Raw genomic sequence first — 23,152 nt, 5'->3', positions numbered from 1 at the left:
GGCTGTCCGCTGGATGGGGCGGAGCAAAAACCGACGTGTTTCCGGCCAGCGCAGCAGGACTCCTTTGGTCTTGGTCCGGGGCGGGGGACGCCGCGCTGTGCAGCGGTACTCACTCACCCGGGCCGCCGCCGCCGCCTCCGCCTTGCAGGGCGACGCGCGCAACCGGCAGCCGCTGCAGGGCTCGAACGAGAACGTGGAGGAGCAGGACGAGGACTGTGAGGCGCCGCCCCGCACCGCCGCCATGCTGAACATCTTCCGCTCCATCCCCACGCATATGGTAGGGCAGCCGCCACGGGAGGCCCGCCCGGGCCCTCGGCCCCTGGTCGCTGCTGGCGACACGTCTGCGTGCGGGTTGTAGCGTTCCCCTTCCTCCGTGCGGTGCTGGCACCTGCGTGTGAGGAGCTGCTGTTGGCACCGAGGGCCGGCGCTCCGTGTAATTTCGATTTTTTGGTATGAATAGGCATAGAATCACGGAGTGGTTTGGGCTGGAAGGGACCTTAAAGATCACCCAGTTCCAACCCCCCTGCCACAGGCAGGGACACCTTTCCTCTAGACCAGGTTGCTCCGAGCCCCATCCAACCTGGCCTTGAACACTGCCAGGGAGGGGGCAGCCACAGCTTCTCTGGGCAACCTGGGCCAGTGTCTCACCACCCTCACAGGAAAGAATTTCTTCCTCATATCTCATCTAAATCTACTCTCTTGCACTTTAAAACCATTCCCCCTCGTCCTATCACTATGTGCACTTGTTAAAAGTAGAACTTTCATGTGCTGCAACATGAAGGTAATACACAGCTGGGCAAGGGAAACCCCTCGCTGCTTTTCTGTCTGTGCTATATACAGCCAGAAAGCAAAGTGTTTTCATGGAGAGCCACGTTTTCTAAAGTCATGCAAACACAAGTGACATACATAGCATATCCTCTCAGGCATGTACTCCCTTTTGTGGTGTTACAGCTTTTCCACAGTGATATTAAGCTAACTACAATGATATTTTGAACTTGCATTACTTATCCTGAACAGGCAGTGCTTGCTTTTATTTTTAGATGATGTGGTCAAGACTGTAGGGGAGGTGTTAAGTGAATTAAGAGCTTAATTCTTTTACACTTGAAATCCAGACACTGTAAGAAAAATAATTCCAGTCTGGTTTGGAAGTTGAACAAAAAAGCTGAAGAACCTGTGGCCAGGCTGACTCTAGGCACTAACCTGAGAGAGTTTCACTGGTAGGTTTGTGTTTTGGGTAACTGACAAAAAAAATCTCTTTCCACAGGACTACAAGGGCCAAAAATTAGCAGAACAGATTTTTCAGGGAATCATTCTTGTCTCTGCCGTAAGTATACTAGAACTATGGGTGATAACACAAAGGACTTTATTTTGTTTTCTGAGCTTGTAGACAAGGGGTTTTTTCTGATTGTTTGGCTTAACTGGGTCACCAAAAGCTTTAGACAAAACCAGAGGGGCTGTCATGGATTAAGACTTTTCCTCTTTCAATCTTTTACTTTCATTATTGGCGTACAGTTTTGAAAACAAGGTTAGAAAGATGTATGGGCTGTGCTTTTGAAAAATCTGTATTTTTCTACTTAACTCCTCCCCCCCCCACCTCCCGTTTAATCATGGCATGGGAAATGTTTTTGTTTAAAGTTTGATTTTTTTTTCAATTGTTTTTCTGCAGATAATTGGTTTCATCTATGGATACATCATTGAACAGTTTGAATGGACTGTCTACATAGTAATGGCTGGAGTTGCTTTATCGTGTTTGGTAAGAATTTTTTTCCCCAAACCAGAAAGTACACACACTATTTAACCTGAAATAATCGTTACATTAAGGGGCTGTCAGCACAGACAAATGTTAGCTATGTAATTCAGATTGTTAATACATATTTGTACTTTCTACGATCTACAGAAAGTGCTTTACAAGCCAGTAAGTGCCTTTTCTGAAATGCTAGTAAGATTTTAGAGAACACTGCAATTTAATATTGCTTTTGAATTAGTTTTTAATTTCAATTCAATGTTACTTTTAAGTCAAGCTGATAGCATTGATAACAGAAAGGACAGCAAGGCTTTCTGTGAAGTAGTAGCTTGTCATGAGAATTTTCCAGCTGGCGCATGCCGACCAAGGAGAGAGGCGAGGACGCAAAGTGTAGAATTACAAGAGTAATTCCTTATTCGTGCACATGAGGTGTCCCGTTCCAATTGGGGCACACCGAATCCGGTTTTACATGTGGCTCTTAGACCTGTCAAGCGTTCAGACACAACATGATTTGACCAATCAGTACTTAACGGACACACACTACTGTTCTGAAAAGCCACTATAATTCTACGGCATCATCATCCATCTGCTTCTTTCTTGAGCTAAACGTCCCTGGAGTCGGTCTTGCTACAGTTATTTATCATCTCTGATGCCAGATAATGGGAAGGTTTCACAGAGGTGTTAGATGCTGGCGTTACCTCAGTAGTCCACGGGTTAGCGTTTTTTTCTTCAGGGTGGGTGCTGTCGTCATCCTCCTTACAATGAGCTGGGGTCCTTTAGTCATGCTCACTTAAGCCCAACTATGCAGTATACAATGTAGACTCTCTCTGTATATATAGTCTTTATAGTATGAAATTGTGTGAACTTTCTTAAGACTAATTGGTCCAATAGGGAATGAGATTTTCCTACCAAGCTGTACAAAACACTTACCTAGCATCTTGATTTACATGTTCTGACTTCATTCCTTTTCTCTAAGCTAACACTCCCTCCGTGGCCTATGTACCGCCGCAATCCTCTGAAGTGGCTACCTGTCCAAGAGTTGGGAACAGAAGAAAAGAAGCCAGCAGATAGAAAGCCAAAGAGACATGCTAAAAGCTAAAAAAATGTGGTTCTTCATGCTGGTACTTTGTTAAAGTTTGTTAAATGCGTTTCCACTGGAAGATGATACTTTTTGGTTTAATGTTTGGGTTTTTTTTTTTTTCCTTACTACTTTGTGTACTACCATGAGTATACCAAGACCTGCAGAGAGCATGAAGGCTCTCTAAATTTTGGCTGGAGTTTCAGTGAAGTCACTGGGGAAGGCGGGGGGGCATTAACTTTAGAAGGCTACTGGAGGTCACATCTCACTCAAGTATTTTAGTAAAAAGGAACACAGCAAATCAAATGAAGTCTAGTTCAGCTGTTGCCATAGCCTAAAAGGTAATACACAGCTGGGCTTCTACTGAAATATTTCTAACCGCGTGTAAAACAAGCTCTCAGTAGTGTCACGTTGTAACAAGTACTGTTGTGGCTGGTTGACCCTGGCTGGATGCCAGGTGCCCACCAAAGCTACTCTCTCACTGTCCTCCTCAGCTGGACAAGGGGAAGAGAAAATGTAATGAAAGGGTCATGGGTCAAGATAAGGACAGGGAGAGATCACGCACCAATAACCATCACAGGCAAAACAGACTTGACTTGTGGAAATGAGTTTATGACCAAGCAAATCAGAGTAGGATAATAAGAAATAAAACCAAATCTTAAAAACACCTTCCCCCCACCCCTCCCAACTTCACTCCTGATTTTCCGTACCTCCTTCCCCTGAGCAGCACAGGGGGACAAGGAATGGGGGTTGTGGTCAGTTTATCACGTTGTCTCCGCCCCTCCTTCCTCCTCACTCCCCCTGCTCCAGCGTGGGGTCCCTCCCACAGGCGACAGTCCTCCACAAACTTCTCCCCCATGGGTCCTTCCCACAGGCTACAGTTACTCACTAACTGCTCCAGCACGGGTCCTCCCCACAGGGTGCAATCTTTCAGGAGCAGACTGCTCCAACGTGGGTCCCCCTGTGGGGTTACAAGTCCTGCCAGCAAACCTGCTCCAGTGTGGGCTCCTCTCTCCACAGAGCCACAGGTCCTGCTAGGAGCCTGCTCCAGCATGGGCTCTCCATGGGGTCACAGCCTCCTTTGGGTATCCACCTGCTTCAGCGTGGGGTCCTCCACAGGCTGCAGGTGGATATCTGCTCCACTGTGGGCCTCATGGGCTGCAGGGGGACAGCCTGCCTCACCATGGTCTTCACCAAGGGCTGCAGTGGAATCTCTGCTCTGGCACCTGGGGTACCTCCTCCCCTTCCTTCACTAACCTTGGTGTCTGCAGAGTTGTTTCTCTCACATATTCTCACTTCTCTCCTGGCTGCTGTTGTACAGCAGGTTTTCCCCCCCCTTGTTAAATACGCTATCACGGAGGCGCTACCACTGTTGCTGATGGGCTCAGCCTTGTCCAGCGGCAGGTCTGTCTTGGAGCTGGCTGGCATTGGCTCTGTTGGACACAGGGGAAGCTTCTAGCAGCTTCTCACAGAAGCCACCCCTGTAGCCCCCCGCCATGACCAAAACCTTGACACGCAAACCCAATACAAGTGTAAAACAGTACACACCCCACAGTTCTGAAAAATGCTAAGAATTGGAAACTGTTCTAGGATAGAAGACTGCAGAGTGGCATTTTTTGTTTAAAATAAATTTGCCTGGGTAGAGAAAATAACATCTTCACTCTGCATAATACAATACCTCTTCAAACCTTGTAACTTGAGCATCCAGTATGTGAGAGGCAGCAGGCTCCACAGCTATTGCACTTTCTTACTACTGTCATGTTAGTCTTCCTCATAGGTGCTGGAGATTACAATACTTAAGCTAGAGGCAGGGAAAGAGACAGGTTGTGCTTTTAAAATTTTATTTTACAAGTTCAATTCCCTTTTGACTTCTTTATCCTTTGAAAAAAACACGTGCATTTTCTGTAGTGATGGTCCATGACAATGCCTGGGCATGTGTAGCAACGCAATCTAGATGCAAAGAAAGGGAAAAACTAAGATGCCTATTTCTCTAAGTGACCCTGGTCTTGGGCACTTTGATTCCTAAAAGGAATTAGTATTTGTAAGGCAAAGGGATTTCTCCAGCTGGGACCATGGTAATCATGGCTGTGTTCCTTTCAAACATTTTCAGCCTTATTTTATCCAGTTACCAAATACTTTCCACCACCTTGGTGACTGCCTTAGCAATAAGACACAAAAGCAAAGGCTCTGCTTAAAAGCAGTACAGCCAGCCCCTTTAGTGCTTTAACTTGGCAATTTACAGAACCTGGAGGGCTTTTAGTGCTACACAAATTAGTAACCGTTTCTGCCTGCTAAATTTTCACAACTATTTGATGTCATAGCTTACAACCTATCACACCATAGCTTTGGCATAGATTTTGTTACCGTATTTAGTACATGACCATACCAAAAACCTTTTGCTATGACAAATTCAAATTAAAACAATTTTTTTTTACACTCCTTTGTATCCAAAACTTGGTATCTGTCCCTCTTTGCATCTATAAAAAGCAACTTTAAAAAGTTTCATTAAGATAATAAAAACTAAACTATAAACATTTCTCTTTTGAGTAAGCAATAGCCCGGTTCACATTTTAACATGAAAAATATTACTACCAACTATAACATTTTTTGCAAGTTCACCTCCTTATTTCAGCAGACGAGGTCAATGGATAAACGTGCTTTGTAAGCTGGTCCGATCTATCAGATGAGCTATAAAACAGTCCTTTTCTCTAAGCAAAAAGTTTGTGTCAGAACTTCACATTTTCTTCAAGAAATTTCAGGTGGCGTGCCTTCGCACTGTAACTTGCATACTTGTCTCCCATATGCTCCTGCAACTGCAGCTGTTTAGAACACACAAAAAACCCACAAAATTTATTCACATTGTAAAAAGCAGGAACTACCAAAACATTTAACAAAAAAAAATACCAAAAATACCACTCAACTGACACCAGCATGTGACGTTTGACAATATAGATGGGCAGGACGAAAAAAAGAAGCAGCTTAGTTGTCTGAAGGCAAGAGAGTTCCAAATCCCACCTGACAATCTAAAATATAACTCAGTTCTTCACAGGTTGTATGTATCCATGGAGTATTTTATTTGTAACCAAGTTCTGAATCAAATGAGCTGGAGGTATTGCTCACTCACCTCTATTAGGAACAGACATTAAACTGTTTCTCACTTTAGACATAAGGGGCATTAGGCAAAGTAATGTGAAGGCAAAAAATTATGGTTCAAAAGAAATTATTATTGGAGAAATACCACAGAGTAAAATTATTTGCATCCCTTTCATCTTCCACAAACTCAGGGACCATGGTACAATTATAAAGCTCCTATGCTTTCTGAAGAATTTGTGGTTAAACATAATCCACATCCAGAATCAAACGTTTTAAGATTGAAAATTACAATATGCTTAGGCCCTTGCCTGCCCATGACTACATGAACACTTTTTTGAATCAAGGTTTGCACTACTACATCAGTATCTAAAAGGGGAGGGGGGGGAAAGAAGTAAAGACCCTGCTCATTTATCTAGGTTTATAAAGAAATTAAACAATTTTAATATGAAAGACATTCACCTCTCTTTTCACTTCATCATCTTCTTCCATGATGCTGTACACCTTCTCAAGAAGTTTCACTCCCAATCCTTGCACCACATCAGATCTCAGGATTTCAACCATTCTCCTAATCTTGTCAGGAACTGATAAAATATCTATTAGGAAAAAAAAGTAAAAATAGATCAACGCAGTAATAATTACTTTCAGCACAGTCAGTTTTTGTACTCTATGCAGAAGGAGAAGATGGGATGACATTGTAAGTATTGCCACAGAATTCTAGCTGACTATTTGTGTGAAATAACTGCTTATCTGAACTGGCTAGCTAGAATGATCAACAAACATGGTGAATCAGAAGCACTCAGATGCTAACTCCGAAGACACTGGGCAGTACAAAGTCAATGCAGACACAGTTTGCGCAATTAGGTCCCTGTAACTTTGTTTCAGGTGGTTGCTGTATAGTCCATTGCAAATATTATTTGAATGAAAAAGTACTATTCTCTAATATTACATCACCACCCAAATATTTTAATAATTCAATCACTTGTACTTACAAGCAAATGTAAAAAAAGTATAATCACTGTAAAACACTGATGGCATCATTTCTGCCATCTGCCTGTTTGCCTCAACACCCTTTGAATCTTTTGCTCCTCAGCTGAAGCTGCTAACAAGAGAAAGTCATTTTAGAAGTGGAGGCCTCCCTTAGGACCTGAACTGAGAATACTAGCTTGCTCTTTTAATCACTCAAATCACCAACACTCCTCTCATAAGACATATCACCTTCTGAAAATAAAATATCTGATCTAATTAAAATAAGTTTCAGCTTAGAAATGCAGTAGCCCTGTCATCCCAAACGGTACTAAGTAAATAGCTGGAGGATCTCACTATACAATACTTAAGAGTGAGAAAAACGGACAGGAAAAAAAAAAAAACAAACACTGAAACATGTACCTTCAACATTCCATCATATCTGTTTAGAGACAAACTCTCTTCTACTTTAGCTATGCGGAATCAACTTACCAGAGTAAAATCCAGTGTTCTCCCACTGCTTTGCCTATCACCAGGCTAGTTACTAGTAGAATCCTTATCATTTAAAGCAATAAGCACAAGAAGGTCTGAGACTTCAAAAACCTACCCTCAGCTTTTTCACTTGTTCTTGTTGCACAGTAAGTGCAGTCATAGCAAATACTACTTTTAATTTGTTTTTGGAACACATATACATACTTAAGGTCTAAACCAGACCTTAAATATGAAAAGTGATTCAATTCTTGCACCTGTATCTGTAGGAAAAATAAGCTTGCCCAAATTCTGCAATGAGGATGAACAACTATACTCATACAAACCTCCGCTGTGTTGAATGCTTTGTGTACAATTTCAGCTTTATCCATAATTCACAAAGCTTTACACCTATCAAATTGCTTGAATGCCTTAAAAATCTTTTTTCAAAATACTCAACTCCAACTGTTCATTTTGGAAGCTGCTAAGTGTAGGTCATGTGGGGAAAAAAAAAAAAAATCACATTGCAGACCAGCTTTCTCTCTTCATTAGTAACTACACAGATCGATCACACATTTCTTTGGCAAGTAAACCACGATTAGAGCAGTTTTGCACACAAAATTATTTAGAAAGATGTTTACTTCTGTAAGCATTGTTGAGACTTGAGAAGAAATAAGAGTGGATTGTCTTCTGTTGCCCAATAACAGGTTTTCTTTGGTTATTGGCAGTTGACAACCATTCATTTAAAGCAATAACAGAGCTACAGACCTGAAGAAATCTCTTCAAATTCTAATTCCTCTGATTCATCAGGTGATTTTCCATGCAAAATCAAAGTGTCTCGGTATTTTCTATGAAGTTTAAACTCTGGGGCTGGAGTCAAGGTTACACAGTATTCAGAGTTCTCCTTAGAGTCCATTTTCAGTGTCCGTGTCATTAGCTGCACCAAGTCATTCATTTCATTCATATTGCTTTTTCTAGTAGCGGAGAAAAAAGATGTAATTCAGTCACCATTCATGATGCAACTTCCACCTTGCATTCAGAGGACTTTCAGTAAGTTTAGTGAGGTCCTGCTAAGTATTCCATGTTAAATTACTTCTTGTGGTGCAGCTTTATCAATCGCAACATCAGCATTATTTCAACTAACAAAGGCTCAAGGCCCATTCACCTAGCAATAATTCACAATCCTATTGGCTACTGCTACGTGTGTAGCTGCACCTGTGGTAATGCAACAAATAGTATTTTTTTTGAAAAGTTGCTTACACTGACAAAATCAGAAATTAATTCAGCTTCATTCACAGTGGAAAGGAAGCATACTGGCACCTTTTAACTCATGCTTTTAATGCATCCTGACACTGTATGTCCCTTTGATGCTGGAAGACTGGTTTCCTGGGACACTACAGTTGACAAAAAACAGAGGTACACAGTCACATATCCCAGAAAGTTCAGCATGGAAAGTTTATAGTCACAGGGTTTAATTAAATGAAGTTTGTTTTCCTTATGCATCACATACTTCACTCACTCACTATGTAGAGATACAGTGTGAAAGCAATTCCTGCCATTTTTTTTCCACTCCAAGTCAAGGTCCAATATAGCAGTGAAAACTCTTGCACAGTATTACACAAAATACTGACCTCTCCTTGGAATCGCCATCAGACTTATCTGTGGAGCTTGTGGAAGAGCTTAACTCATCATCAGACAGGCAATGGGTTTCTCTCTTTCTCTAAGTGAAGAGGGAATAAATGACAAAAATTCTAAGAGCTGAAAGTAATTTATCAATATGACAGGAATTACTGTTCTTGCACAGAAGAAACTTTCAACAAGCATATTTTTACAGACTCAGCTTGATAATCTTTAAAAGCTGTACCTTTTGGTTTTAAATACACAGGACATTATCAACATACTTTATGAAATGCTCATGTGACTAGCATTACATCTCAGTCATGTGGTTTTAACCACTATAAATGCTTCACCAAGTCCCTCTATTAAAAACAATTAAATCATGTATCTGTGTCAGTTCTTTGCCAACTACGTTATAAAGTCATTACCCTTAGCCTGTCTACTGGTCTTTAATACACATTTAAAAATAATATTTCAATAAAATTTTATCAGTTCAGTAAGTTCCCAGCATTCCCTAAAATACACAGAGATTTTAACTACTTGGGTCTCTACAGTCTTGTGTTCAGTGCACAGCATAATATGCAAAAACATCACTAGCACATGCACATACAACTAGTGCGTATGAACCTTCTGTAGAATGCAGATGAAGTTTTTGCATTTAGGTACCAGTTATAAGCATATACACGTAAGTAAAACATGCAAAACACTTTCTATGCAAGTGCTGGGCTGAGGAAAAGAGAGCCTACACTTCGTATTTCACACTAAAATTTCTTCACTGTTACTCTTCTGCATTTACTGGTATTAATAATATTCCCCTGATGTTGCAGAAGATTGTCAAATGTATGTTTAATACCTTAAAAAAGACTTTCTAAATCAGACAAGGAAGAGAACGTTAACAGAAACTATTCACTCTTCATCTAGCAAGTATTCCTTATTGCCAGCACATAAATGTATGCACTTAACATGACTAGAGATTAAAAAAAGATAAAAATAAAAACGTTCAAACACCACCATCAAAGGACAATTAGATGTACCAGGCTAAAGGTAGTGTGTTGTTAATACAAATTTAAAGCAGACTATTGATCTGTAACTAAAGCATAGTTCAGGATAAACTTTTTCCCTTCCAAAATAAAATAAACAGTTCAATTTAAAGAGTCCATAACAATCAGTAAGAGATCCCTATTTTTCATCTCTGACAAGTGGAGTGAAAATGCACAGTGAGCCTGGAATGTTAAACTGACCTAGCCAAACCAAAAAATGGATTAGAGATCTGTACTCTACCCTAGGACTTCCAAAGAAATATTTAGAGAGAACTGTGCACTCTTATTGACTGAGAGTTTCTTTCACACATCGAAATTTTTTTAAAATATCACTTTCTTCCCAAATTGTGCCTGCATTTAAATATTCCAAAAGCAGATGACCCCAGTTTACCTGAGAAATACTGGGATCTGATGAGGACTGAGCAACTTTAACATGATTTTCCGTATGTGATTTTGCTTCAACTACTGCACTATTTGACGTTCGTCTTGCTGGAATCACTGGAAAGATGACATTTTTACAATATTTACAACTTAGCTGCATGTATTTTGAATTAGCTTCATGCTCATGCAAGAAAAAGTCTATTGCCTGGCAGAAGACAGGCAGGTAGGTATACTGCTACGAGAAAACACTGAAGCTTCTACCTGAAAGCTGTATATTCTGCACTTCATGTACATTTCAAAGACAAGTTGTCACCACTAAACACAATGGAACAAAACTGACTGAGAAGCAGAAAAATACAGACATGTTAACAGAAATTTTTATTTAACACAGAACTAGACCCTTAGTGCATCTTTCTGAGGATGGTAGTGAAGAACAGACAAGAAGTTATAATTCCTTCACAAAGAAGTTATTAGCCTACTTAAAACATAAAATGTTATCATGCAAACATAAAAATTACCAGAGGGAAACATCTCCCGAGACTGTTTTAGCCTTCTTCGTTCTCTTGCTGACAAGGGCCGCTCCTTCAAAAGGAGTTAATTTGATGTTAATTAGCAATCATCATAATGGCTTTTGTTATCTAATCACCTACCATGTCAGTTGAAAAGGATTTTTTGCTTTGAAGAAAGCGCTATTACAGTAGCCCTTCTGATCATCTAACAAATGCTTAATCACTTATTACAAATAGGTCTTGGTCAATGACACTAATATGTGCTCTAGAAAAGGAGCTTCTGACCTCCATGGTTCAGCAAGGCAGCTTCTCATCCTGCACTGACCAGGTGCCTGACAGGACTTCCATTAGGTAGGAAGCTACTACACATTTCTTTACTCACTGTGCATACACTCAAGAGAACAAACTGCTCAGAAGGAACGAGAGACAAAAATAAGCTGACACAGTATTCATCACTAACCTTTGAAACGGCAACTTGACTGGTTTTGGTGCTGTTTACAGATTCAGAGGCTTCAGCACCATGCTGCTCTGCACACCTCTGTGTCGCCTTTGCGTTCACATCACAAGGAAAAGGTAAAGGCCGAGGAGCAACCATTCTGAGCTTGAAAGAGAAGTGAGCAAGAATTTATACCTTTTTTCGTTAGAAGTTGAAATACTCTGCAATCTAGAAGACATTCTTGCATGGTAAGGCTGGATCTACTGTAACCTCTTCACATCTCCCAACTTCATCCCTCCCTCTCTACACCTCTGCTTGCATCCATTTCCCTTCCCTCCACCCCTACATCTTATCCCTCTTCTCCCAGACTATTTTTCAGCCAATGCCTTTGCAATATCTGTCCCCACCCTCAAACAGCAAAACGCAAGAGTAAAACAGGATATCAATCACCAATCACCCTCTCCTCTATCCTTGTATAGCTGGCACCTTTCCCCAAAGAAATCTCTCTGCTCAGTGTGGAAGCACTGACAGGAGCCCTATCTCATGTGCATGACAAGATTTTCTTCCTCAAGTTTGCACTCATAAGCTTAGGGCAGCCACTACACGTGTCTGTTCTAGAGTACTAGCAATCTACTACCCACTACAAGTAGCCTTATCCGCAACAGTCAGGAAAAGCACTGCTATGTATTTTGTAGTCACAAACAGCGAGAAGTCCTGATAGAAACTGCTACGGAAGACAGTAGCACAGCAAAGGCAAAGCCCACAGTTCACTGTGTTTCCTTGCGCCCATCTGGCACACCCACCTCACACCTGCGAGGGTTATTGAGATTTTCAAAGATTTACACAGGCTGCTTCTAAAGGACATCTTGAGTGTTCTGCATTTTGTTACCAATGAAGTTATACAGATACACAAGAAACAAGAATGGAATTAAAAAACCCACTCTTTTTTAAAAAAAAAAAAAAAGGTCCCATTTTTAAAGAGTAAAAAATGCAGGAGTCTTAAAGGAAAGAGGAGAATTATTTTTTGAGTATCTGCACCTTCTCTGAACAGACTTCAGCTAGGTCTCTTTTCTTCTGCCGTTGCTGCCGTGAGAGAGAGGGTTCACTGACAGAACTATGAGGCTGCAAGTGGGAGGTAATTTTTTCTTGAGCATCTCCTGAAGCTCCATGACAGACATCATCCTAATAAGTAAAAGTATTTTTTAAAAATGTAGACATGCCATTTCCAGATTTACATATACACACCTTTTAAAAAAATGAACACAGGCCACTTTACTATTTGGACTGCATCCACCTCAACGTATCACAGTTACAACCACAAGAAACTCTTACTTGATAGACAGTTAGAAAAAATACCTGCTGTACCAGCATTTTTAAGCTACTAAACCTTTAAAGAAGGACACTTACTTGAATTACAACAGGAACAAACGGTGCTAGCAGCTTTTCAGTAGAATCCAAGCTCTACAATAGATAATGATTTCTCTTCAGAAAAGTGTGTAGGAAAATCTCATTTTAGACCAAAATGCAATGAAGAGACAATCACCACCTACTAGCCCCCCCATCCAAATCAGGACCAACTCCAGATTAGCCAGGCCTATTTAGAACATAGAACAAAGAAGTTACAAAACTATTCTTACCATCTCTCTTCTCAGCTGGAAAAGAAAATTGTTGCTCCCTTTAAAAACAGAGTTTCCACCATCTAGATGCAGGCCTAAAACTACTTCACCGTGTTGCCTTTGCGAATCTGAAGCCAACGCTCCTAACTACTTAAGCATCTCAATAATTGCATCAGCAGCATCCTACTTTGACAGAAAAACATGTGCAGCAGCTGTCTACATTTTAAGAGCTGGTCATTAGTTAAATCCATTTCAAAGTCTATTTCAAGTAAGCATAAATGCATTACCAGGTCAGTTTGCTTTTGGTCTTTTGATACAGGCTGCAGGAGTTTCAAAGTGTCCCCATCTTCTATAGCATCAACAGAAGGCTCCTTAGACTCATTTTCAGCTTTAAAAGCTTGCTTTGCTCTTTGCTGTAGTCCATCTTCCTTAATTGGTGGGCTACTGGATGTTATTTTAGAATTCCCTGGAACATTTAAATACTTTCCTTTATTATTCTCTGGAATATGCTCACTGCCACACTTCTCACTTCCATACTTCATCCTTTCAGATGGTAAGATATCAATATTCACTTCACTAACTGTAGCTAAGGAGTCTCCCAGGTTGTTCAAATCATTATTAATTGGTTTTCTTTCCAACTCAACAGTCTCTGAGGGACAAAATTTGGTGGCTTTATATTTGATAATGCAATCTTCTTCATTCTAAAATTAAAACAAAAAAGTGAATTACCTTTTGGGTAATATGCATGTATGAAAGAATACTCTAAGCACCTAAGGAAAATCATTTGCATATGTGGGAATATAACGGAAGACTGGCAAGGAGGATTGTAAACACGCTCAAGTGACTTGCACCTGGTGTGTCGAAAAACACAAATATCATACTACTAACTGTTGTTTAGTCTTGTGTGCTGGACAAGTAGAACATCCGCATTCAGATAACACAGCCCTGTAGTAAGACTCAGGGGCACGTAATTGTTCATGCCTGAGATTCCGGCCCTGCTGTGAGAAAGATCAAAGCGCAGTAGAAAACTACTGCCTGAAAGAAACCCCTAATATACAGGCAAAGGCAGCAGGCCCGGAATATCTCTCGCTCTTTCTCTAGCAGGAACCAAGCTCCACGGTGCCTGCACCCTCGCTTGCGTGCCTTTGCCCCGGGTGCTGCTTCAGAGATCTCCCCATTTGTGAGGTAACGGGAATAAATTTGTTCTTTGCATTTTATCTGTGGTTTTGTGGTTGCTCCTGCGTCCTGCCTGTGTCGGCTCACACAGCATACCAGGGTACAGGAACTGCAATGAAATTATGATCAATTACAGATTAAGAGCCTCAAAAAGGCCGCAACCTGCATTTTTAAAGAGATACAGACTGTATTTGCAAATGACCTATTTCAGGCATTGGTTTATACACATGCAGTATACCTACTTTTCACCAGGATCACGAAAGAAAAGTTGTACTCCCTTGGCTCTTCCACAAGGGAGGAGCCAACAAGTACCAACAGTTTTTAAGATGTATTACACCATATACATTCAGTATTTCAGCACTGAAAGCTTAAACCCAGAATAGCATACTCATTACAGAAAATAAAATCATGCACAACATTGACCATTACAAAAAATTTGTTCTAACCACTGGAAAGAATTCCAAGTATAAACAATTTTTGGTTGTAACTATAATTATTTTTTTCAGGTCAAAAACGTATTTAAAATTATCATGACTTTTCATCAAATATTTGAAAAAAAAGTTTGACCTCAAAAACTCCATGAGTAATTCACATAGTGACCCACAAATGAAAAACCGTATGTTGTTTCATCAACATCTTGTAATTAAGACATTGCAATTACTTTTACTGATCCAAAGCTGTTTATTTACTTCCACTCTTGCCTAAACACAATTCTTTCCTAAATACGAATTTTACACGTTGCTAGGAATCAGATCTATGTTCTCATGCATGCTCAAGGCACTTCTCATAAAACTGAGTTTTTTCTCTAGAAAAAGCAAGTGAGTTTTGTTTTTTAAAAGAAAAATATATCTCACAACTTTGTATTTCCTGGCTTGCTCAAAGGAGTCATTTTGGTGGGTAACATTCCTGCTATGAGATTCATTCTTTACTGAGACCACAGAACAAGGATCTTTAGGTTTAGAATTCACTGTTTTCTTATGACTTCTGGCTGCTTTCCTGTAAAGAAAATAAAAGTTGCTAATTCAATCACTATCAACAAGACCTTAAGGTATTTCTTTAGATTATGCTAATTAAAAAAATCCACTCCACTAAACAGCTTACATACAGAGTATAAGATATGGGGCTTTTTCAACAGACTGTGCACAACATACTCATTTTCATCTCTATAAAAGGAGCTTAAAAACACCATTCAGACTCTGCCAGCAATGAACACTTGTTCTGCATAGCACCAAGATCAGTCCTATCTGGAAGCAGTAAAATAATGGACTAAACCTGACAAACAAAAATAATTATATCTGTGAATATCAAAAGGAACTTGGTATTACAAGGTATTACAGCTGATAAATAGCCTCAAAGAGCCATACAGAAAGATGTACGTTTCCTATCATTTCCTTGAAAATACTGGTGCTACTTTTTTTTTAACTCTCTGAATAAGATGTGCAATCATAACCATTGCACAGTTTTATTCTGCATTTGCACAAAAAACTAGTTTCCATTCTAATTCCCTCCTATTTCTCAAAGAATCTAAAGAAATTCATATGTTCATATGCTTTATAACCACACATAACAGAACTAATTTTATCCTGCTACAAAAAAAATAGGAAAAGTTGTAAAACAAAGACCACAGTAACATGAATATTTTACACAGAATCACTCAAATGAAAATATCTTACGCCTTTGTGGCTTCCAAAAACAAAGAAATCTGGTGCTTGATATATGGCTGTCGTAGTATGCTTTTCACGCTAGGTCTTTCCTCAGGTTTTTTACTGAGCATAGTTCGTATTATTTCTACCAACTGTGGGCTGTAATCCTTTGGCATGGGTGGCAACTGTAAAAGGAAAGGGAAGTCTGATATTATTTAACATATCTATCAATAGGGGCTACTGCTAGATTATTTATGCACAACAGTTACATTCAGCTACATACGTTGCATAAAAAGTCTCATTGTTCATATGCTGAAAGTTACCGAAGTGCATAACATCAAACAGAATATAGAAATTCTAAGTGTTTTGTCTAAGAACTGTTTGTAATTTTTTATTAATATCAGCAGTTAAAAGTTCTGTGAATAGGCTTAAAAATTTATATAAAATAAATCCATATTAACTTCATTATATGCCAAAGCAAGACACTTAAATAAGCTAGTCTTACCTAATAGGAAAATGGCATCACATGAATAGTGATTTAATTTTTCGCACAATGTTTAAACCAGAAGTAAATTCAGCCAGTCATCTCAGAACTTCAAAAATTAATCAATATACTAGTTACACAAAAGGGTAACAAGAAACTCTATCAATATCTACAAATGAATAACTCCCTGGGTCTGATGCTACATCATATACCACCATGAAATACTAGTCCTACAACATACATGATGCATTTAACATGCAAAATATTTTTAACCCCATGTAATATTTCTGATTGGAAAAGATAATCTCAAGTTCTAGACAGAAAATCCAAGCACAGATAAAAAAAATTTAGAAGTTTTTACCTTTCCTTCAATAATTCGATAAACCAAAGAGTTCATGTCTTTACCATTAAAGGCATGTTTCAGTGTAGCCATTTCATAAACGCAGCAGCCTAACGCCCAAACATCAGACTGAAAAAAAGGGAAAAAAAAGTGTGGGGAATTTTTTATTAGTTATAGAAGTTTTATCTCCAGACTTAGTCACCTGCTTTCAAAGAGGCTTTTAATGACAATAAACTAATGAAGACCAAACTTATTGCAAATTTTGGCTTCATTCTCACTATTTCATTTTTAATTTTGATCAACTGAATTATTTTCTTCCAAATATCACCAGATTTTTCTGAAAAGAAGTGTCAAAAGTTGCTGTTTGTAGGATTTTTTTGTTTGTTTTCAAGTACAGTATCAGCTCTAAGTGGCAAATGAAAATCTTTTGATTTTTCATTGGAAGAACAGTTTCCCCTCAGCTCTTGCTCATGGTAGACATGTTTATGGTGCATGTAGTTTGCAGCAAGAGCTGCACAGGTATACAAGAGCACATTTGCTTTATTTTGTTATATTTTAAATCCACATCAACACTGCTTATTTCTCTACTTGAAATTTTTTTTTAATGCTGCTGTTATGTCTAATACAGACTTTTGAGTACAAAGCTTCCCGTCCGTTATATAATAAATTTAGAAAATGCAGCTAACACAGACTGATATTTTTGTTTACATTGGCATGCTGTGATAGGTACAGGCAGCGTGCTGAACACCTTGGCTGTGATAACTTATCACATGCTATGAATTCCCACCTACTGCAGCAAACACAGTTCCAGAAATAAAGGTTCCTTCAAATCTCTCCTCTATTTTTCTGTTTGGTCTTTGAAGACATTAAAAAGAGTTGGAAGCAATAAGAAATTAAAAACAACAGATAAGATTGTAATGTTCTCAAACAAAATAAGTTGCCTAATGAAATAGAAATGACATTTGTATGAACATACTCTACCTTGTAGTTGTAGGGTTTGTTAGAAAAGAGCTCAGGGCTCATGTAGTATGGTGTGCCTATGAGAGTGCTGGCCATGTCGTATTGGTTTTCCAACACTCTGGCTATTCCCAGGTCACCCACTTTGATTATATTTGTTCGTGTCAGAAAAACATTTTGAGTTTTAAGATCTCTGTGCAGAATGTGCTTTTCATGTAAATACTGGGGGGAAAAAACATATAGAGTTAAGTATCTCCTAATTGGTTCTTCTACACTGAAAAGTAAAACCATATCACACAAGTCAAAGAGGGAAAATACAAATGCAGAAAAGACACATACATCCCTATCAAAGTCAGGAGTGCCCCAGCTAAAGACAGTATTAGTGAATTAACATTAAGAATGACTGATACAGACATGAGCCCAAAACTCGGCACTGCTTTAGTGAAATCGCCCTGTGTGGCTCTAAAAAGCCAGCAGAAAAGAGGAAATAAAAATGTAAAGTTAAGACTCAGACTTTAACTCACTTTCTGCGGCCTCCATTTCTTGACAATCATTTCCTAGTCTTAGTCTTTAGTATAAAATTTCAGTGGAAAACCCAGTGTGAGCTTTGTGTAAATAGGGATAGGAAATTAGTTTTACAATAAACGAGACCAGGCAGTACTGTAGACTTGCGTATGTCTACCAACCCCCAAACACTAAAGTTCAACAAATTTAATAGATTTAATAAGATTTAAGTGATGAATTAGTAGTCTAAATTTACCACTAAAACACACCAGAAAAACCACAGAACACAAAATGCTTCTGAAATAATCTGCTTTTTTTTTTAAAACTACATTTTGTAAATTTAATTTAAACTTTCAAACCAGAGAAGCATTTCAGACTAGAATTGCAAACACCCTGGAGGTTACCACTGTCTACTGTGATACATAGGTGTAGACATAAAATATGATAGCAACTTCTTACCGAAAATAGTAAGTTAATTTGACTGCAATAATCTGTGAACATTTTTAATGTACTAATAACCATCGTATTTAGATGCTACTCCAGCCACACTGGAACTCAAAATCTGTAGCCCAACTGTGGAATTTTTAAACACAGAAAGAGCCACATTAAATTTATATCTGAAGGTGACAAAGTTATACTTTATTTTACCTGCAGTGCCATGGCAATCTGGACAAACCATTCCACCACCTGATTCTCAGGCAAAAGTTTGCCCTTCTGCTCTTTCAGTTTGTGATACAGATCTCCTCCCTCGCAGAAGCCCATAACAATATATAACAGGCCATCTTCCCCCTGCCAGGACTCTCTGTAGGTGACTATGTTCGGGTGTTTCAACTGGGATAACAACTGTGCCTCTTGTTCTGCTGCTTTCCTCTCTCGGTTGGAAGCATTTTTAAGGTTTAACTTTTTGATGACATACTGTAAAAGAAATTGCAAGGTGTATCATGAGAGATGAAAGTAACTATGCAGAAGTCCTAGGAAATTCCCCAAATCTAAAGGAAATACAGTACTTGAAATCTCCACGCATTATTCTATATAGAGATTGCAATTTGTCTAGCAGTTATACATCACTTCTACCATTACGTTGTAAAAACTGAGCAGGTGTGGCTATTCTATTCATCTGCCTGAATAAAGCTCTGCACAGGAATTTTTTGGTGTTCTGTGATTTTTTGACTAATATTCACATTTATCTTCCCCTTCCCCTCTCCCCTTTTTAAATGTATGTCTATCATCTCTTAAGCCTGAAACACCTGTTTGTGCACCACAGTTACTCTCAAAACGGGCCATTTCAATAGTAACTTTAAAAGTATAACAACATTAAGGAAAGCATGCAGTCATATGCAAAAAATTACAATGATGTCTAGGATAAAAGCCATATGACTAGACTTATTTTGCTCTTCTCTGCTAGAAAACCAAGCCCAACTCCTTTGATTTTATTTTAAGAAGTGGGCTTTTCCTTTCACTTCTTTAGAAATGAAATATATGTTCTTTGTTAAAAAAAGAGAAACTCAAGAAGCAACACCTCACAACTTTGGAGAACATAGATCATACATCTGAAGAACAAAAAAATTGTTAAAATCTCAGTTACAAGGTTTAGATGACAAATTCCCCATTTTCATCTTCACAAGAAACACTTAACAGAACTGAATTTCTGAATGCACAAAATAATGCTGCTGAGCTTTTCAGGTCCGTTCATTCTTTTCCTAAAGAATTTGCACCTGGCAGAAGATCGCCAAGGCAGAACTGATTTAGGATTAATTGCTTTGTACAAAAAGTCTACCAAACAGTGAAGCACAGGACAATATGAAAAAGCTTTCACCAGGAAAAGAAACGCAGTGAGTATAGATGCAGTTGGAGGGCTGGTACAGTTACAGGCACATTATAAAAATACTTTCTCAAAACACTGAAAGCAGATGTAATTTACTTTTTTTAAAACTTGCTTTAAAACTACCAGATAACCATATTAATTACCTGTTGCATTTATGAGCTTCTGCATATGCAGGCTTAAACTTATTGCAGAAGAAATGAACAGGGCAGTAGAGATTCTCGGTCATACTGAAAGAGCCAAAAGGTCTTATGCTCAATCCTCAGTGTTTTTTATTCTGTATTAAGATAGGTTTAGAATGTTTTGAAAACTACATATGAAAGCTGTTATTTACTTCCCTAATATGTACTATGTCAAATGTATTTCTAAGAAATTTAATGTTTTAGCAAAAATATAACTGAAGCTGAAGATGAGACAATAAAATCCATAGCACACATTCATCATACACAGCACCAATATTTAGGTCTGATCTGGCCCCCTTCCTGATGTAAATTTTGTAGTAATCACTTTTAGGGCATCAGCTTTCCATGGAACAATCATGCCATGGTATACACCTGACTCCACTCTTACCTGAGAGCTTTTAAATTGAAATGCCTAAAAAAATAATTACTTACTCAATTTCAGTATCCTTGGCAATTGCTTAGGGTGTCGACTTCACAGGCTGGCCCTATTAATTTAGCCCAGCACATTTAATTAATGTTGAGAAAGAATGCCCCCTATATACCAAGGGAAGCAATTATGCAGAAATCAAGAGGACCTCGTGATTTTGTGTTTCAGAAGTCTGTTGGATATTAGACAAGCTCCTCAATTCTTATAACCTGTAACGATGCACAGCTCCCACTAGGAATATAACAAAACTAATTGTGTAGAGCATCATCTAAGCTTAAGATAAATGGAAATGCTGTAACTACTGTGTTCTATGTGACACACCAACTACAACTGTATCTTTGGGCATGGAAACCAAAAGCTTTTAGCTTTATATCAGCATCTGTCTTTAGACGATACTACCCAAATGCAAAAAGCATGCATATAGCCTAACTTTAAACCTGGCATTGGTTATATCTGGTTTAATGAGCATGTTATCCTTGCAAGATTCCCATGAAGTCTATTGCAATCCTCTTGGCCTTATTTGATACCAAATTGTGTAAAAAAAAAAAAATCTTTTTTTTTTTGTTTTATACATTTGGAGCCACTTCTCCTAGCTAGCATTCAGTTAACAGCAAATACACTTAAATAAAATATAATTTCTTTCACAGAACACATAGCACTATGCCAAAGCCACAATAAAAAATCCCAATCACCCTGCTACAGAAGAAAGTTTGTAAAAGTTGGCAAAAGATAAGACACAGTAAAATGCATCAAACATTTAAGATAAAATAACAACGATAAGGAAGCAAGGCTCTTGCCAATGTCAATGATCAGCAGCATGACAAAGAGGTGAAATCCAAGGACCCATATACGGTTGAAAGTCACTTCAATTCACTGTTTACTTTTAGGACGACGAGGTTAGCAACCCTTTGCGGACATTGGACTATGCACTGTGGTGACTGGCCTGGAGGGAACGACTGCTGCCATTGCTGCTACCCAACCCACAGGCCATAGGGATTCGCCTTTGGATTCCAGCCTCTTCCCTGCCTTCATCCAGAAAGGACACATGCTCCGATCACCCTGGGCACACACGCTTCTCCCGTCATCTCTAGCCAAATCCTGGGCACAAGGCTCACAGCTAACGCTGCTGCGGTACTGCTCTGCAGATGTTCTCCATCCCCATTTCTTTATCCTCTTGCATTTCCTATCAAACACATATGCTTTGGCCAGGCAAGACAGATTATTTCAAATTTCCAACAAAAAGGCAAAGAAAAAAAGGCTTGAACTTCAACTCTGACATAACCAAAACTCTGCCAGGTTCCGCCACAGTGGACACAGCAAACACAAGGCCCGTCCCTCCAGCAGAGTCGATGACAGTGAAAGCCAACACCAGAAGCTTTTTTTGCCATCCTTGCTATCATTTTTATCTCCACCACACGTGCATGTCTGAAGAGACTACACAAGCTGTAACAACCCAAGAGCAACCTTTTCTGCTTCACACTAAAAAGAGTGGGCTGTATTTTCCTGTCACCCAAAGGACTACCAAAGCTAGGTTTTCCTCCCCAAAACAAGGCATTATACATTTAAAAAAACACACAAACAAACAAAACCACCAGTACATAGTTTTATTTAAATGAAAAAGAAAAAGTGAGGATTTTGGGGGGTTTTTCTTTTGAGATTAAAACGGGGGAGAAAAAGAGCCTTCTCCACATCTTTAGTTAAAAGTCTTCATAGACAAGGGAGGAAAACAGGAATACTTCGACGGGCAAGCCCAGCTCGTGTGGCTGCAGTCGCACCTGAACACGAGGTCATGGCCACAGCTGTGCCCCAACACCAGGCCACAGCCCTGGTCATGCCCAGGGCTGTGATCAGGGCCACATGCCCAGGCCGGGCCTCAAGCCGCACGCCCCAACCAGGCCACTGCCGCAGCGGCACCCCCACACCAGGCCACGGCCATTCCCCCCGCACCAAGCCCCGGCCGCCGTGCCCCCCCCGCCACCAGCCCCTCGCTACCTGCTTGCTGTCCTGCTGGTGCCGCACCAGGCTCACCTCCCCGTAGCTGCCCTTTCCCACGGCTCGGAGGAAGCAGTAGGCAGCCAGGGGCATCCTCCCGCCGCCCGGGCCCGGTCAGTACCTGGCGGCCCGTGCCCCCGAGGCCCGCCCGCCCGGTAGCGCGGCCGCCGCTGCCATAGAGATTCCCCACGGCTCCCCTCACGGCCATAGAGAGTACGCCGCGGCGGCGTGCAGAGCGGACGGCCGCACGTCTCTATGGTGCGAGCGCTTGGCGGCGGCGCTGCGGCGACCATTTTGGAAGCGGGAGAGGCGGCCATGTTAGGGGTGGGCAGGGAGCCCGAGGGAGGTGCGAGGGAGGCGGGAAGCAGCCCTGATGAGGCTAGCTTTCCCTCTTGTCACGGCCCGAGAAACAAAGCCGTCCCCTCAAAAAGAGTGTCTGACGAGAGTCCTTGGCGTGCTGCTGCGTGACAGCCGTGTGCTGAGCCCCCGGGAAGGGAGGGGACAGGGACACGGTGACAGCCCGGTGGGCAGCTGTGCCACAACACCCCACAGCACCATAATGGGCCACACCACCCTGTGGGTGTCCTGGGGTACGAGGTGGCTGGGGAGGCCTGGCAGAGCACAGTTGCCCTACAGAGCCACCCTGTCATCTTTGTATGGGGCCGAGAGTTGGTTTGAAA

General features: G+C 40.3%; 2 protein-coding genes across 5 annotated transcripts; one reads left to right on the top strand and one right to left on the bottom strand.

Moving 5' to 3' along the window:
* Positions 1–40: 40 nt before the first annotated feature.
* Positions 41–2,924, top strand: SPCS1 (signal peptidase complex subunit 1). The gene is made up of 4 exons (XM_068408771.1): positions 41–277; positions 1,265–1,324; positions 1,667–1,753; positions 2,721–2,924. The coding sequence occupies exons 1-4, from the start codon at positions 242–244 to the stop codon at positions 2,841–2,843; spliced, it is 306 nt and encodes a 101-aa protein (XP_068264872.1). The 5' UTR covers positions 41–241; the 3' UTR covers positions 2,844–2,924.
* A 1,722-nt stretch (positions 2,925–4,646) lies between these two features.
* On the bottom strand, positions 4,647–22,745 carry NEK4 (NIMA related kinase 4). 4 transcript variants are annotated; one of them, XM_068408767.1, is made up of 16 exons: positions 22,473–22,745; positions 18,698–18,964; positions 17,570–17,767; positions 16,610–16,717; positions 15,795–15,949; positions 14,979–15,117; positions 13,233–13,646; positions 12,737–12,790; positions 12,368–12,511; positions 11,354–11,494; positions 10,903–10,966; positions 10,395–10,501; positions 8,978–9,066; positions 8,115–8,320; positions 6,375–6,508; positions 4,647–5,641 (listed from the first exon to the last, which is right to left on the bottom strand). In XM_068408767.1, the coding sequence occupies exons 1-16, from the start codon at positions 22,563–22,565 to the stop codon at positions 5,549–5,551; spliced, it is 2,406 nt and encodes an 801-aa protein (XP_068264868.1). In that variant the 5' UTR covers positions 22,566–22,745; the 3' UTR covers positions 4,647–5,548. The 4 variants fall into 4 exon arrangements, with proteins under 4 accessions (XP_068264868.1, XP_068264867.1, XP_068264869.1 ...); XM_068408766.1 differs by having other exon boundaries at positions 14,976–15,117; positions 22,473–22,743; XM_068408768.1 differs by lacking the exon at positions 17,570–17,767 and having other exon boundaries at positions 14,976–15,117; positions 22,473–22,744.
* Between the last annotated feature and the right edge of the window lie 407 nt (positions 22,746–23,152).

The sequence above is a fragment of the Nyctibius grandis genome, chromosome 10 (genome assembly GCF_013368605.1).
Source record: "Nyctibius grandis isolate bNycGra1 chromosome 10, bNycGra1.pri, whole genome shotgun sequence".
In the NCBI taxonomy this organism is placed as follows: Eukaryota; Metazoa; Chordata; class Aves; order Nyctibiiformes; family Nyctibiidae; genus Nyctibius; species Nyctibius grandis.
Note: the sequence above shows the minus strand (reverse complement) of the source record. Positions and strands in the feature narration are given on the sequence as shown.